This window comes from Megachile rotundata, chromosome 7 (genome assembly GCF_050947335.1).
Source record: "Megachile rotundata isolate GNS110a chromosome 7, iyMegRotu1, whole genome shotgun sequence".
Lineage (NCBI taxonomy): Eukaryota > Metazoa > Arthropoda > Insecta > Hymenoptera > Megachilidae > Megachile > Megachile rotundata.
This window is the reverse complement of record NC_134989.1, coordinates 5,660,265-5,676,284: the sequence shown is the minus strand read 5'-3', so window position 1 is coordinate 5,676,284 and position 16,020 is coordinate 5,660,265. Positions and strand designations below refer to the sequence as shown.

General features: G+C 37.9%; 2 protein-coding genes across 2 annotated transcripts; one reads left to right on the top strand and one right to left on the bottom strand.

The window, feature by feature from the left end:
• Window positions 1–843: 843 nt before the first annotated feature.
• On the top strand, window positions 844–2,784 carry LOC143264764 (uncharacterized). Its single transcript, XM_076533337.1, has 3 exons — window positions 844–1,158; window positions 1,218–1,479; window positions 2,072–2,784. Exons 1-3 carry the CDS (start codon window positions 1,038–1,040, stop codon window positions 2,196–2,198), a joined length of 510 nt encoding a protein of 169 aa, XP_076389452.1. The 5' UTR covers window positions 844–1,037; the 3' UTR covers window positions 2,199–2,784.
• A 2,204-nt stretch (window positions 2,785–4,988) lies between these two features.
• LOC105662854 (uncharacterized) lies at window positions 4,989–10,139 on the bottom strand. The gene has a single exon (XM_076533456.1). The coding sequence runs from the start codon at window positions 10,137–10,139 to the stop codon at window positions 4,989–4,991; it is 5,151 nt and encodes a 1,716-aa protein (XP_076389571.1).
• Window positions 10,140–16,020: the final 5,881 nt, after the last annotated feature.

Sequence of the window (16,020 nt, the reverse complement as noted above, 5' to 3'; positions counted from 1 at the left end):
GTATTGCATAATCTTTATTCCTTTGTTAAAAATATATTTGTTGTTAAGTGACTGTTAAATAAACTGACTTTTTTCACTCGCACCCACCCACGTCCTTACTGCTATATTAGAAGTAGAATTACAATACAACATAAATTGAAGTGTTTGCATCGTGTTCACCGGCCACCCTAACATACCACCGCTAACTAAAGACTGTTATAATACAAGCTCTTTCTTCGGCGGTCACAAACAGACTGAGATCAATCGCACAGTATCCTCCCTCGAAAACTCGTATTGCATAGAAATATAAATATTTAATTTTGCTCAGAAAATTTTCTTCTCTCAATTTTTCTTCACCCTATCATTTTCTTAATAGCATTACTACACCACCACGCTACAGACACCGATCGCGTTACTCGCGCCCTACCTATATATGAATAAGTGATTTCACAGTCGTGCAACCTGTCAATCATTCTCTTGCATCTAAAGAATTTTTGTTATATTTCACTTGAAAATCTTCCAAAGAGGTAATATTTGAGAAGGGTGAGGTGAAATGGAGGGTAGATAGATGACTCAGAGATCAGTAGTGTTTGAGCCATTGCACGCGATGTTGGAAATGAATGGTAATTACAAATGGTGCATGTTCTTTTTGAAAGTCATAGGACTTTGGCCGTACTCAAACAAAAAATTTCGACTCCTGCAAAATGGCATCATAAGCCTCATTACTTGGGCATCCGTAATTTTACAGGTTTGGATTAGTAGACTTACTATAGGCATTAATTATAAATTTATAAAACTAAATGATACGATGTCAAACTTTTCCGAATATCTTGACATTTTTCGACTAACACTTGAGAATATTAATATCTTTTTAAGTTCGTAGCTGTCTTCAGTTTGGAGGCAAGTATGTTTCGTCTGTTAAGGATAATAGCATTTATATCAGGGGCAATCACCGCACTTACAAAATATCACATAACATGGTATATGATCGATGACGTAAGTCGGGTATAGGAATTGGATTCACGTTTACATACCATTTAATTTACATCACATTTAAAATGAAGGTGAAAGCGTTTCTAGATCGGATCAGGCGTGAATGGGAGACGAATAATGACGAGACACTTCGAATCATGCAGAACCACGCTTTGCACGGAAAACGTCTAGCAATAATTTTTGCGGGTGAGGAAAATCTTGAATAGTTTGAACTTCCGAAAGTGAACACACAGTACTTTTTACAGCTTTTGCTTACCCTTCAGTGTGTCTGGTGATACTATACCACACTTTTCCTATTATTTTGGATAAAATTTTACCACTGAATGAGTCTCGTTCAGTAAAGTTTCTAATAACTGCAGAATTCTTTATCAACAAAGAACAACACCGAATTATCAGCACTGGTTTACTACATTTTTTGTGGATAACTAACATAACTGTATTAGTTGGGACAGAATCGCTTATGATCATGATCACCTCGCATATCGCTGGATTATTTGAAGTTGCTAGGTAAGTTCGTATCTCGAATAAATAATACGGTTTTATTCATAAAATTCGCGTCCCGTCTACATTCAATGAAACATAGATCTTGGAAAATGTTAAAGAACATCTCAAATGTCAGATTAATGATTTTACTGTCTGAGTCATTCGTTTTTAATGATATTTGGTTTCCTTAATCCTCAAAAGAATTAGATCTAGTTTTCCAAACCTTTCTAAAAATTGTGTATTATTAATACAATAGAAAAGTCCAATTGTGCACCGTCAACGTATATAGAATAAAATACTTTACAAACTATCGAATATTTCCAAAGCAGTTTCTGGACGATACTTAACTTTCAGAAAAGAAAAGTGGAGTAGAATCCATACACAATTTTTTGGAAGAGATGGTATAGTTTGTTTCCTTATCAGGTACATTTTTTTTATTTACTATTTTTCGTAAGCGTTAGTGTTTTTTGAACATCTCCTCGTGCAACTAATAAAACGAGTCAGCTGGATTGTCCTGATTCGGACTCTGTATATTTAAATAAATTAATCTTATATTCTCATCATTCTGTACCAACCATTCCGCCTTTCTGAAAATGCTCTTATCTGTCATTCTTAGTCTTTTCTTCGAGAAAGCCGTTCTTGCAGATTCATCTGTATCATATATTCCGCGAAATTGCAGAAATAATGAAAGCATCAATTACATAATTAGCGGTACTACAATACATCGAATGGCACTTCAGTAAGTATTTTCTTTATATGTATGTATTGACCAATTTTGGAACACGATAATTTTAAGGTATAAACCAGGGTTTTCCGCTTCCTTTCCGCATTGGCGTGTTTGCAAAAACTGGTCTTCCTTGATATCGTTACATTTGTTTCTGTTCAGGGGTTATGTGAAATAAAATAGACGCGTAGAATACGAGGTGTGACACAAAAGTAACGAGACTAGGTCTGTAACTTGAAAAAACAATGGAATTAGCAGCAATTGTTTTTGTGGCATCATCCCACATACCTCCTTTATCCATGTTGCCAATTTCGATTGAATCGGTCATACCATTTGGAAATATTGCGTTATTTAGTGAACACGTGCAACTGCATTCTGCCCGAAAAATGTCTAACGTAAAAACCGAACAGCGAATAAACATCAAGTTTCTTGTAAAATTTGTTGAAATCTATTGTAACATGTGATGAGACATGTATTTTTACCTATGACTCACAAAGTAAGCGCCAGTCGATGCAATGGAAGTCTTCAGGATCCCCAAAATCCAAAAAAGAACGCATGTCAAAATCAAAATTCGACATTAATGGAATTGTAATGATTGAGTGGTTTCCTAGTGGTCAGACTGTTAACTAACACTATTACATTGAAATACTAAAAAGACTTCGTGAAAAAATGAGGAAAAAAAGGCCACAGTTGTGAAGCGATGGATGGCTGTTGCTCCGAGACAAAGCACCCGCTCACACGGCACTCTCTGTCAAGCAATTTCTGATCAGCAAAACTATTATTGTGATAGGGAATCCTCCTTATTCGCCTGATTTGGCTTCATGCGACTTTTTTTTATTTCCTAAAGTTAAATTTTGCTTAAAGGGAATCCATTTCACCTCAGTTGAAGAGGTTCAGGCAAAGACGGAGAATCGTCCGAAAGGACTTCCAAAAACCTCGTTCCAGAATTGTTACCAGCAATAGCAGCGTCGAATGCATAAGTGTGTGAATGCTGAAGGGGACTACTTTGAAGGTGATAATGTCACGGAGAACTGATTCTGCAGGTACAATGATTTAGTGGACTAGTCTCGTTACTTTTGTGTCACACCTCGTATATCAGATCAATAATTATATTTATAAATGGAAAAATTAAACGGTGAAGGAAACTATATGTAGAAGAATTCGGTGCTTACAATACGGGCGCACGGTTAGAACTAACTAAAAAAGAACTGCTACGACAGTACATGTGTCTATACCTGGTGTACTCGCAGGCCCTAGACCCTAATTAAACAATGACTTCGAAGGATGTGGGGTTTTTTAAAAACGGTATAAACATGGTCAAGGCTTTAACTTCAACAGTTTCGATGAAAAACATTACACAGCATAATCATAGTACAAACAATTGCTGAAATGTTGCTTAAAATTTAACATTTAAACAATGAATATTTATCAGTTTTTCGGGTAGCAAATTAAATTTGTATCCTTCCTCTTATTTTACTTACGTTTTATTGTGTTCGAGCGAATTACTCTCTACATTCAACTTCTTAAATACAAAATATGTGTATTTGAAAGAAAAATTGTTAGTTGTCATTACATATACAATACTTTTAGTATATTTTTTCGGCATATGTATTTTATGATTTGGTACTAACTACATGAGATAATCTTATTATATGTACAAATAAACAATTAATTATGTATTGCATTAATAAATTATGACTGCAATCAATGTAAAATTGTATCAGTCTAAAGGGTGATTATGCATAAGGCGTAGGAAAACCCCGCGGTGACCTCTGGCCAAAAAAACGCATTTTTCATATTCATCGTAATATTTTACTTAACTGATTAAGTATATTTTTGAAGATTTGTACGTGATTTAAACAACCACTGTGATAGGGTTTGGTCGAGCCCTGGTTATTGCACTTCGTGCCGTCTAAGTTCTATTGGAATCGAAGGACCACCCAATGTTTGTACGGATTGGGGCCGTGTAAAAACACTCACAAACTTGTATTAAAAATATAGGTTTTAATAAAGATGTGTGTGTGTGTGTGTGTATAAACGGAGGTTGTGTGTGTGTGTGTTTTAGTGTGTCGAATATTTATAAGTGTTAAACTGATTCTGTTCTATACTGATTGAACTCTGTACTATCTAACTCTTCTCCTGTCTATACTGTTGTCGGTTTGTACTGTTAGTTATCTAAACTGTTAGCTATCTGTCCAATTTGTCATCTTCTAGCTTCGTTAACACCTCTGTCCTCCCTTCCATTGCGCCCTTAGCGTGGTACCTTTCTGGAAGGGGAACAGAAGTTTCTACGGGGGAGGACGGCATTCCGGGGAGAATCCGGGTTTTTCCAAAATCCTATGACGTCAGTCCCGGTCCGCGGGACCCGTTACTTCTAAGGGTCAGATCGCTCTCTGACCTTCTAAGCTGAAAGATTTATGACATGACCTGTGTCACTGAAGCCAAAAATCCTAAAGACTAGTGCAGCAATAAACAGATCTGCTAAAAACTACAAATTGTCACGTACCATCGTAGTGCTGGCACGCAGATGGTACGGATACTAAATTATGGGGTTCAAAAGTGACCATTCTCTCGTCATGTCGTAAACCTCATCTGTATGAAACTCTAACATGCCGCCCCCCGTTGAACACATGATGTGTGTTCAACCTCTTAATTCTAAAATCTATACAATATACATTTTCTGTCTCTAAACTATTCCCTGAACTCAATAACTATAACTAAAATGTACTGTGTGTCTACAATCTATTACATTAATCTATCTTATTCTATTATATTACATCTCTACAAAAATTGTACAATGATCTATCTTCTATTCCGAATCTGAAGGATCTTGCATCGGCAGGATACAGATCTTGGTGATGGGCCGCTTGTAAAGTCCGTCCCCCGTCTTCACGGACACAACGCGAACAACCCCATCCTTGCCCTGGTGCAGCTCCGTGATTCTGCCAAGACACCATCGTAAGGGGGGTAGATTGTCTTCTTTGATTACCACCAACGTCCCCTTTGACAATTGGTGGTTGCCTGTAGCTGTCCATTTGTTGCGTTGCTGCAGATGGTGTAAATATTCTTTCTGCCAGCGCTGCCAGAAATGCTGCAACATTTGCTGGATTAACTGGTATCTATTTAACCGATTTGTTCTGACGTCTGTGAAGTCAGGCTCCGGCAATGCAGTCAGCGCAGTGCCGATCAGAAAATGTCCTGGGGTCAGAGGTGTACAATCGTGGGGATCGGATGAGATGGGACTAAGAGGGCGGGAATTTAAACATGCTTCTATCTGAGTTAATAACGTATATAATTCTTCGTATGTCAATCTTTGATCCCCTATTACTCTAATCAAATGATGTTTCGCTCGTCTCACCGCACTTTCCCATAAGCCTCCAAAATGCGGGGCTTGAGGGGGAATAAAATTCCACTGAATCTGCTCATTACTTAAAAACGTATCTATTTTCGAATTATGCTCACTATTTCTAACTAACTTATCTAAGTCGCTCAGCTTATTCTTCGCGCCTACAAAATTAGTACCATTGTCCGAGAAAATCTGCTGACAACGGCCTCGGCGGGCTATAAACCGTCGGAGGCAATTAATAAATGCATCTGTACTGAGGTCCGTCGCTAATTCAATATGGATCGCCTTTGTCGCGAAACATACAAAAATGCAAATATATGATTTTAACGTTACCTTGCTGCGAGTGCGATCTTTTGTTGTGAATGGACCCGCATAATCTACGCCGCAATTCAAAAACGGTCGAGCTGGTGTCACTCGGACAGCAGGTAGCTGGCCCATGGGGTATTGTATTCCTTGCGGATTGACCCGGAAGCATCTCACGCAATTTCTGACTACTCTTTTGACATTCTGCATGCAATTGATCGGCCAATACCTCTCACGTAGTGACGCAACTACATGCTGGCAACCCGCGTGTAACAATCTATGATGTTCATCTTTAATAATTAAATCTGTTAACGGGTGTTTCGCGGGTAATAAAATTGGATGCTTATTACTGTATGCAATGGGAGCGTTATTCAGACGTCCACCTACTCTAATAATTCCTGCCTCATCAATAAAAGGAGCTAATGATTTTAATGGGCTCTGTTTCAGCACGTCTTGACCCTTGTTCAATATGTTGAACTCTGTTGAAAACATTTCTTTTTGCGCCATTCGAATTAAAGTCTCCTGCGCCCCTACCAATTCATCTACCGTAAGGCCTTTCCCTTCCGATTTCCTATGTTTTCGCGAGTTATTCACGAACCGCAGACAATACGCGATTACCCTAACTAAGCGCTTAAACTCTGAATAACGATTAAAAAACTGTCTAATGTCTGAACAACTAACTGCTACTACAACTGATTTTTTCCTCTCATCAGGAATACTATCTAATTTGACCGATAACTGGGGCCAGTGCTGTGCTTCGCGCTGTAACCACGAAGGACCCGACCACCATACCTGCTGACTCTCTAACTTATTCGGGCTAATTCCGCGAGAAATCAAGTCCGCGGGATTTTCACTCGAGCTCACGTGTGACCATTTTTCCTTGTCTGTTAATGCCTGTATCTGCGCGACTCTATTCGCGACGAAAACTTTCCATCTACCTGGAATACTATGGATCCATGCGAGTGTGATCGTAGAATCACACCAATATCTTTCATCGCATATTTGGATTCTAAGTGCTGATTTTACCTTACTTATTAACTGTGCCAGTAACAATGCACCGCATAACTCTAAACGCGGTAATGAAACTGTTTTCAATGGAGCTACACGCGACTTCGAACACAAAAGTCCGGTCTCCCAATTACCTGATTTTTCCCTCGACCGCAGGTAGACGCAAGCCCCATACGCCCGTTCCGACGCATCAGAAAACCCATGCAATTCTACCTGCACTAAAGAGACAAGTGCTCGTCGAGGGATTCTAATTCGACTTAAATATTCTAATTCTTTTCTGTATTCTACCCATTGATGATGAATCTCTTGACATACAGACTCATCCCAATCTGTCCGCAGTTGCCACAATTGTTGCATGACTAATTTCGCGCATGTGATAACCGGGCCGATTAACCCCAAAGGATCGAAGATCTGAGAAATCTCTGAAAGGATTTGCCGTTTTGTAACTCTACTATTAGTCGATGGTTTTATCATGAAATGGAGCTCATCCTCCACCGTTGACCAGTGAAGACCAAGAGTTTTTGGGTCTTTGTCTGCACTCAATTCTATATGTTCTATGTTAGAACCCTGCTCTGTAAGTGCGGCGGAATTGGACGCCCACTTTCTTAATTTAAGACCTGCTTGTCCTACTACTTGCGATAACTTTTCTTTTACATATCTCAATTCATCTACTGTATCTAGCCCCGTTAGCAAATCATCAACGTAGAAATCGTTGATAATTATTCTACTGACAACTGGAAATTCTTGTGCACATTCTAAACCGATCTGTTTTAATGTGCGGGTGGCTAAAAATGGCGCGGAGGCTGTACCGTACGTTATCGTATTTAATTCAAAAGTTTCTATTGGGGAAGTGTTATCAGGACGCCACAAAATTCTTTGAAAACATCGCTGAGCTGGCTCTATCAAAATCTGCCGATACATCTTCTCTATATCTGCAGACAATACAAACTGATGTGTTCTGAATCTAAGAAGGATTTCAACTAACTCGCTCTGGACTGTTGGGCCGACCTTTTGAGTGTCGTTCAGCGAGATGCCCGTACTTGATTTTGCCGAACCATCAAATACAACACGAAGCTTCGTTGTTGTACTCTCAATCTTGGTAACGGCGTGGTGAGGGAGATAAAATGAATGCCCGCACCGATCTAAATTTGGGACGGAAATCCGGGACATATGTCCTAAATTCTCATATTCCCTCATGAATTGCACATACTGATCGCGTAAATCAGGTTGTCTTAATAATTTTGCTTCTAAGGATCTAAACCGTTTTTCCGCTTGTTGTCGCGATGTTCCTAATTTCCCTAATTGCTCATTAAATGGAATCTGGACTATATATCTGCCTGTAACATCCCTACGTGTAGTTGCCTGGAAGTGTATCTCACACTCATCCAGTTCAATATCTTTATTTGAACCTAAATGTTCAATTGACCAAAACTGTTCTAATTGATTTGAGAGCTCTTGATTCGTAACGAGGTAACATTTTTGAATTGGTAACTTCTTTTGAATGGGCCAGGCAATTTGGCCTCCTAAAACCCAACCTAATTGCGTTTTCTGCCATAATAAGTTACTTTGCGCTTTGTGCTGGCCAACACACAACAAATGCCAAAATAACCCTGAACCAATTAACATATCGATTGGTCGACATCTATCAAAATCTGGGTCCGCCAGTTTAATGTGAGAGGGAACAGAAATCCGTGATCTGTCGATACTGATATTGGGCATGTCTTGAGTGATACAATCTATTAACAAGCATGATATGGTAGAACTAAAATTGTTGATTCGGGATTCTATTGTTAATGTTACATTATCTCTACTGATTTTTTTATTCCCGCCTATTCCTGCTATCTGAACATCTATTGAGTTTAATTTTATGCCTAATCTGTCACACATCTCATATGTGATAAAATTTGCCTGCGACCCAGAGTCAAGCAAAGCTCTACATTCTACATACTGTCCTATTTTGTTTTTTATGTTAACAATCGCTGTCGAAAGTACGCTGTGATCCCAAGTTTTATCCTGCAGATTCGCGACGCAAGACGTGACGTTATTCGGCTCTATTACACTTGATTCCTGCGGGGATTTTTTAATTGATTGTGTGGCATATTCCCGGTGTAATAATATGTGATGTTTCCTACCACATAAATCACAAAATTTGCGTGTACACGCTTGCACACGATGACCCGTTTGCAAACAATTATAGCAACTGGCGGATTTCTGTACTATTTTTGTCTTTTCATCTATTGGTAACCCTTTGAATTTATCACACCGATACAAAAGGTGTCCGGACCCGCACGCTGGACATTGAGCTGTTGTGCTTGCGGCATTTGATGTAACGCGAATGGGCTTACGGCTACCTGCGTTACCTGCTGAGAATTCAGCCCTCGTGGCTGTTACCTGAATCTGCGAGCTAATATTATCTAAATAAGAAGACCGCTCTTCTAAAAACGTTGTGAACTTATTAAAAGTCACTCTATCGCTACCTATAATTCCTTTTTCCCATTCTCTAAGGGAAACTATATCTAATTTCCTGGCTAATATTGGCACGATTAAACTATCCCATAGTTCTACTGGCTCGTTCAATGATTTTAACGCCGCCAAATGATTGCGCGAATCATCTGCTAAGTCCCTCAATGCAGTTGAAGACTGCTTTTGAATATTCGGCATGTCTAATAAAGCTCCTACATGATACTTCCTCAGGGCTGCCGAATTTTCATAACGCGCCTTCAAGGACTCCCAAGCTAATTTGTAATTAGCTTCCGATACTCCTAATGACTGAATTACCCTCGCGGCAGATCCCTTTAAGGCCGAATTTAAATAATGAAATTTTTGAACGTCTGAAAGTTCACTCTCATGCACTAAACTAACGAAGGTGTCTCTAAATTTGATCCAGTCGCTGTAACTGCCATCGAATGATGGCAGTTGTATGGTCGGTAACTTTACTGCTGCTATTGAGTTAGTCAAAGCGGGAGAGGGTGCCTGTCCGGTGACTCTACTATCTGATCTAGTATGTACTTGCGCTTTTTCTATAAATGTTTCTACTTCTGCGATTAACGTAAAATACATTTCCTCAAATGCATCTCTGTCAGATGCGTGAGATGCCGCCGCCTCGGAACCATCAACCAAGCGTTCGATATGACTCTGTACCGTATTATACCGATCATACAACCCTACATTCGCTTCTAATCGCTTTTGTAGCGCTCTCACCGATACTGTTGCCGCGGATTCACAAAAGTATTTATTAAATCGGGTTAACGCGGATTTGATTTGACCGCGCTCTATAGTTAATTTTTTAAGCTCTGCTTCCATTGTTACGCTATTAACTCAGATAAGAAATTGGAATTTGGCTTACGGAACAGGACTACTGATGACACTGCCTAATTGCGATGAATCGGTGAATCGCCGTCGGCTGCTCTCTCTGCTGGTGTCTGTTGCACAATCCTCTGCTGTTGGATGTTGCACGTTGACCTGCTGGACGCTGTACGTTGTCCTCTGCTGCTTGGAAGCGACGCGAAGTCCTCTATGGCTGGACCCGGTACGCTGTCCTCTGATGATGTGTGCTGATTCCCAATCAACACTCTGCTCTCTGGATCGGCTGATCTTCCTCTTCGAAGATTCACTTTTACCGAACAAGTTCTGTCTTTCGATAACACTAAATGTCACACACACTCTGATCACTGAAGTTGATCGTTAATAAGTCCTCCGGGATGAACTGACTTCGAATGAATTGCTGCTTCAATTCGATTCTGCTTCACTGTTGCTGGCTCTGCATCCGGCTCGAAGGACCAATGATAGGGTTTGGTCGAGCCCTGGTTATTGCACTTCGTGCCGTCTAAGTTCTATTGGAATCGAAGGACCACCCAATGTTTGTACGGATTGGGGCCGTGTAAAAACACTCACAAACTTGTATTAAAAATATAGGTTTTAATAAAGATGTGTGTGTGTGTGTGTGTATAAACGGAGGTTGTGTGTGTGTGTGTTTTAGTGTGTCGAATATTTATAAGTGTTAAACTGATTCTGTTCTATACTGATTGAACTCTGTACTATCTAACTCTTCTCCTGTCTATACTGTTGTCGGTTTGTACTGTTAGTTATCTAAACTGTTAGCTATCTGTCCAATTTGTCATCTTCTAGCTTCGTTAACACCTCTGTCCTCCCTTCCATTGCGCCCTTAGCGTGGTACCTTTCTGGAAGGGGAACAGAAGTTTCTACGGGGGAGGACGGCATTCCGGGGAGAATCCGGGTTTTTCCAAAATCCTATGACGTCAGTCCCGGTCCGCGGGACCCGTTACTTCTAAGGGTCAGATCGCTCTCTGACCTTCTAAGCTGAAAGATTTATGACATGACCTGTGTCACTGAAGCCAAAAATCCTAAAGACTAGTGCAGCAATAAACAGATCTGCTAAAAACTACAAATTGTCACGTACCATCGTAGTGCTGGCACGCAGATGGTACGGATACTAAATTATGGGGTTCAAAAGTGACCATTCTCTCGTCATGTCGTAAACCTCATCTGTATGAAACTCTAACACACTGCAATATATCGTACGCTCCCGCCATTATATTTGGTGTGATTACCTTAAGCTCCAATCTTTTCTGCGTGAGTGATTCATTCTTTCTTTTTCAAAGATATCCTAAATAAGGACTTACAAAATGTTCTGTTTCTAAAGCTGTCTCAAACGGTATTTCGACCAGCAGAGAATAGAGAGACAATCTTATCCGTGTTTCTAATCAATTCTACATTGGGATACATGTTTTGGATGAACTTTACATTTCAGCACATGATCAGCAGCTCTGAAAGTATCCCACTAACAACGTAAATATATTCGAATGTTATTTGTACAGAATCTTTCTTGCTAGTTTTCAATATGTTTATCGTCACTTACTCATATGCTCATTATGAACGGCTTTATGTTTGCATTGGTTAAAATACGTAATGTCGACAGAGGAATTAGCGACATATATTTCATCGAAAATACGGTACATATTTTTTACGTAATTGCAACTAACGTGACATGGATTTACAAAAATTGAGAACGTGCAAATATTTGTGACATTACAATTTCTTTGTAGTTCTCCAAATTCCGTTTTCATTGAATTTTCCCATTATTATCGGAGTTTTTTATTTTCGTTGTTCACATTGATGTTATATTCGTTTAAGGCATGCCACTTACTTGCACTGTTCAAAAGATCGTGTCATCGTGTATTACGCCATGTTAGAGTGGCACAATATTTAGTGGTCTGTCTTGAGATCTGACTTAACATGTTAATGTGCTATAAAAGAAATTTCATTTGACACTTTTCAAATCGTACTGGTCTCTCAATGTATTGTTGTCTATAATTGCAGGTACAATACCAACTGGTACGAAACGTCTATACCAACGCAGAAATTGTTGCAGCTGATCATATTGAATAGTAACAGAGGTTTTAAGTTCAGTGTCCTAAGTGTTTATGTTCCGTCGGTCGAAGGCTTTGCAATGGTATGCTTAATACATATTACAACTCCGAAAAACAATATTTCATGTTGAATCTTCGTTTTTCAGCTTTTAAAGGCGTCGGTATCCTACTTTACTGCTCTACTATCTTTACAGTAAACCTTCTGATTACTTGATAAAACAAAAATATGAATTAGTTGTTCTTCTATTTTGTGGTGCGTCATTATTTATCATTTGCAACCTTAATGTTTATTATATACCTACTAAAATTTAATTAACGAATCTCATTAACCAAGTCATCTGCGTTCCTCCTTTGTTTCCATTGCTTTTAACTGAACCCCCTTATCTTAACATCCCCCTTATCTTATCTTATCATCCTTCTCCAGTCTTCGTAAGACATCACACAAACCACTTGTCTGCGTATGAACCTGTGCTCTGCTTTCGGAGGACATGAACCAACGGAGGGTAATCGAAGAGTATCTTCAGTCGCAAGTTCGTATTGCATAATCTTTGTTCGTTTGTTAAAAATATAATTTTTGTTAAGTGACTGTTAAGTAAACTGACTTTTTTCATCTACACCCACCCACGTCCTTGCTGCTATATTAGAAGTACAATTACAATGCAACATAAATTGCAGTGTTTGCATCGTGTTCACCGGCCACCCTAACATATCACAGCCAACTAAAAACTGTTATAAAACAAACTTTTTCTTCGGTGGATGCAAACTGACTGAGATCAATCGAACAGTATCCTCCCACGTAAGCTCATATTGCATAGAAATATAAATATTTAACTTTGCTCAGAAAACTTTTTTCTCCCGCTGTTTCTTTTATCCTATCATTTTTTTAATGATTTTATTGCATCACCACGCTACAGCTACCATGCACCCTACCTACGTATGAAGAAGTAATTCCACAATCGTGCAACCTGTCAATCACTTTGTTGCATCCAAAGAATTTTTGTCATATTTTACTGAAAAGTCCTTCGAAGAGGTAATAGTTGCGGCAGAATGAAAGGTAATGGAGGGTGGATTGATATCTTGGAGATTAAAAGCATTTGATCCACCGAACGCGATGGCAGAAATGAATAGCTATTACAAGTGGTGCATGTTCTTAATGCCGATAATGGGACTTTGGCCGCACAGTACAAAAAATTTCGGCTCTTACTTAATGGCATCATCAGCTTCGTTACTTGTTGATCTGTAGTTTCCCAGGTATAGGTTATCAAATTTGATTTAAGTATTATTTAGTACGTTTATGAAAACTTTCTGACATTTTTCGACCTACATTTAACAAACTTAATGTCTTTCTTAGTTTGCAGTTTTCTTCATTGCAGACAGAAGTCTGTTTCAGCAACTTAGAGATATATCAATTGCAGCAATGACAATAGTCGTGTTTACAAAATACCACACATTTTGGTATCACATCAACGACGTAAGTCACATATAGGGATTGAATTCACGTTTACGAAATATTCATATAAATGTTATTATCAAATGCAGTTAAAGGCATTTCTAGATGAAGTCAGACTTGATTGGGAGACGAATAACGTCGAGGTACTTCGAATTATGCAGATCCACGCGTTTCATGGAAAACGTCTCGTAATATATTTTGCAGGTAAGTATAATCGAAGCGAAAAATCCAAAGTGTCATACAGTGTCCTCACCATGCTGGGTATGTTTGTTGTGAGCATTACTTTGTTTTGCATGAGTAATTTATGCACAGTGCATCAATTGAGATAAAGATTATTGTCTTCCCTAAAAACAAGCGTAATAGACTTTTCAAACTGATTTGTGTGTTCAAGCTTTCTCTGACAGTGCTTCAGTTATCAGATGTCAAGGAGACTTTATTTTCTGCCGTGGTATTGATCGGCTCACTTGGATACCTGTTTTGGTTAAACTTTGCAGTGGAATACTGATTGATAGCGCTAGCAACATCTCACTAACGACGTAACTGTCTTGGAATATTATGTGTACTAAACTTTTACTGCTGATTTTTAACGTGTTGATCGCTGAGCAGCCATATTATAGTAATACACGTCTTTACATTTAAATGTGACACTTATTTTACCAAAATCTCTCTGATCCATTAATAACTAGTTAGAGTTGCAGACAAATTTATTTCGAGGATTTGTAGATATTGCTGTTTAACATTGCAGAACAAATTGTTGATATGTTTCTATAAACCCGTATCTTGATATGTAACTGAAAATATTAATGAACTATTGAAGTGTATTTTTTTTAACTAACACCCTTTTAGTCGCACCAGATTTCATTCAACATAGCAATATGTCGTTGTCTTTATTCACAGGTATAGTTCCAACTGGTACGAAACGTTTGTAGCAACGCAGAAATTATTGCAGATTATTATACTGAAAAGTAACAAAAGCGTCTTATTCAGCTTTTTCTCCGTCATTAGTCCGTCAATCGCAAACTTCGCAGTGGTATGTCAGTACTATCGTCTCCTAAAAATAATATTCTCTATTGAATCCTTATTTTTCAGCTTTCAAAAGCAGCAATATCCTACTTTACTGTATTGCTGTCATTACAGTGACTCTACTTGTATGATAAAATGAAAATCAGTAAGATACGAATAATCATACCAAATGCTAAAGATGCTGATGTGAATTTCTTAGTTTATTTCTTCACTCTGCAATTTTATTCATCATTTACAGCGTTAATAAGTGTGCCACAGTGTTCGTTATACAACTATTTCGAATTACTCAGCACAATTTAATTAATAAGTGTTTGTATTACTATTTCTTATTTACATTTCCCAGATTACGCTTTAAACTTTTAGGACTATAATAATATAGATTCTAGTTAGTTTCTATGAACGGATGACAAAATAAATTATTATTTATCGAGATATAAAAAGATGTGTTACTTCTTAACTTTTTCAAATTATTTGCACGCACGTAATTTTTACACATTGTTTAGCACTATGAAAGTCGTCATTCTACAATATAAATTTTATCTATGCATGGCACACCTCTATCTCTAAAAATTACTGAAATATCCAGCAAAATATGTTCTGCATCCCTAACTTTGATATTCAATTTCAACTACTTAAAGTGAATATTAACGGCCTCAAAAGAACGTGCATGCAAGGTGGTCCAGTACCTTTGTCCGCTTCCATTATCTCTGTTCTTTTCAGAAGTACAGAAAGACTTTTTATACGAGAGTTGAATAGTTCAAAGAAGCCGTAACATGCAAGTAATAATTCTTTTTCCAGACGAAGGAGATTTCGAAGATTTGAAGGTTTGAAGTTAATATTAGTATCATATTTCTAGTAAAGTAGCAGCTATTTAAAAAATTACAATGATAATTCTCTTCATAACTTACCATAAATAGACCGATGTATTGGTCAATTTACATGGAACCGTCTTCGACATGAATAAATAATCCTAAAATTATTGAGCCTGATAATTAATTTGCTGCGGCAAAAAAATACTACTCCTTATTTCTTAAAGAAGTCATTTGAGAAGGTTTTGAATTTAAAAAAAAAAAACACAGAAAATACAGTGTAAGTAATCAAGTAATTTTTTGATCAAAAAATGAATACGAATATTTCCAACAATAATATCCAAATAATATTAATAATAAAGAGTATTTTGTTTTAATTAGGATATAATTATATCATGCAAATAATTAACAGAAAGAAATTATTTATGCCATTAAATTTCTGATCTCAAATTGTTTATCGTTTAATTCCAATAAAATAATGTAAATAAAAAAATTATTTGGAAATATCTTAC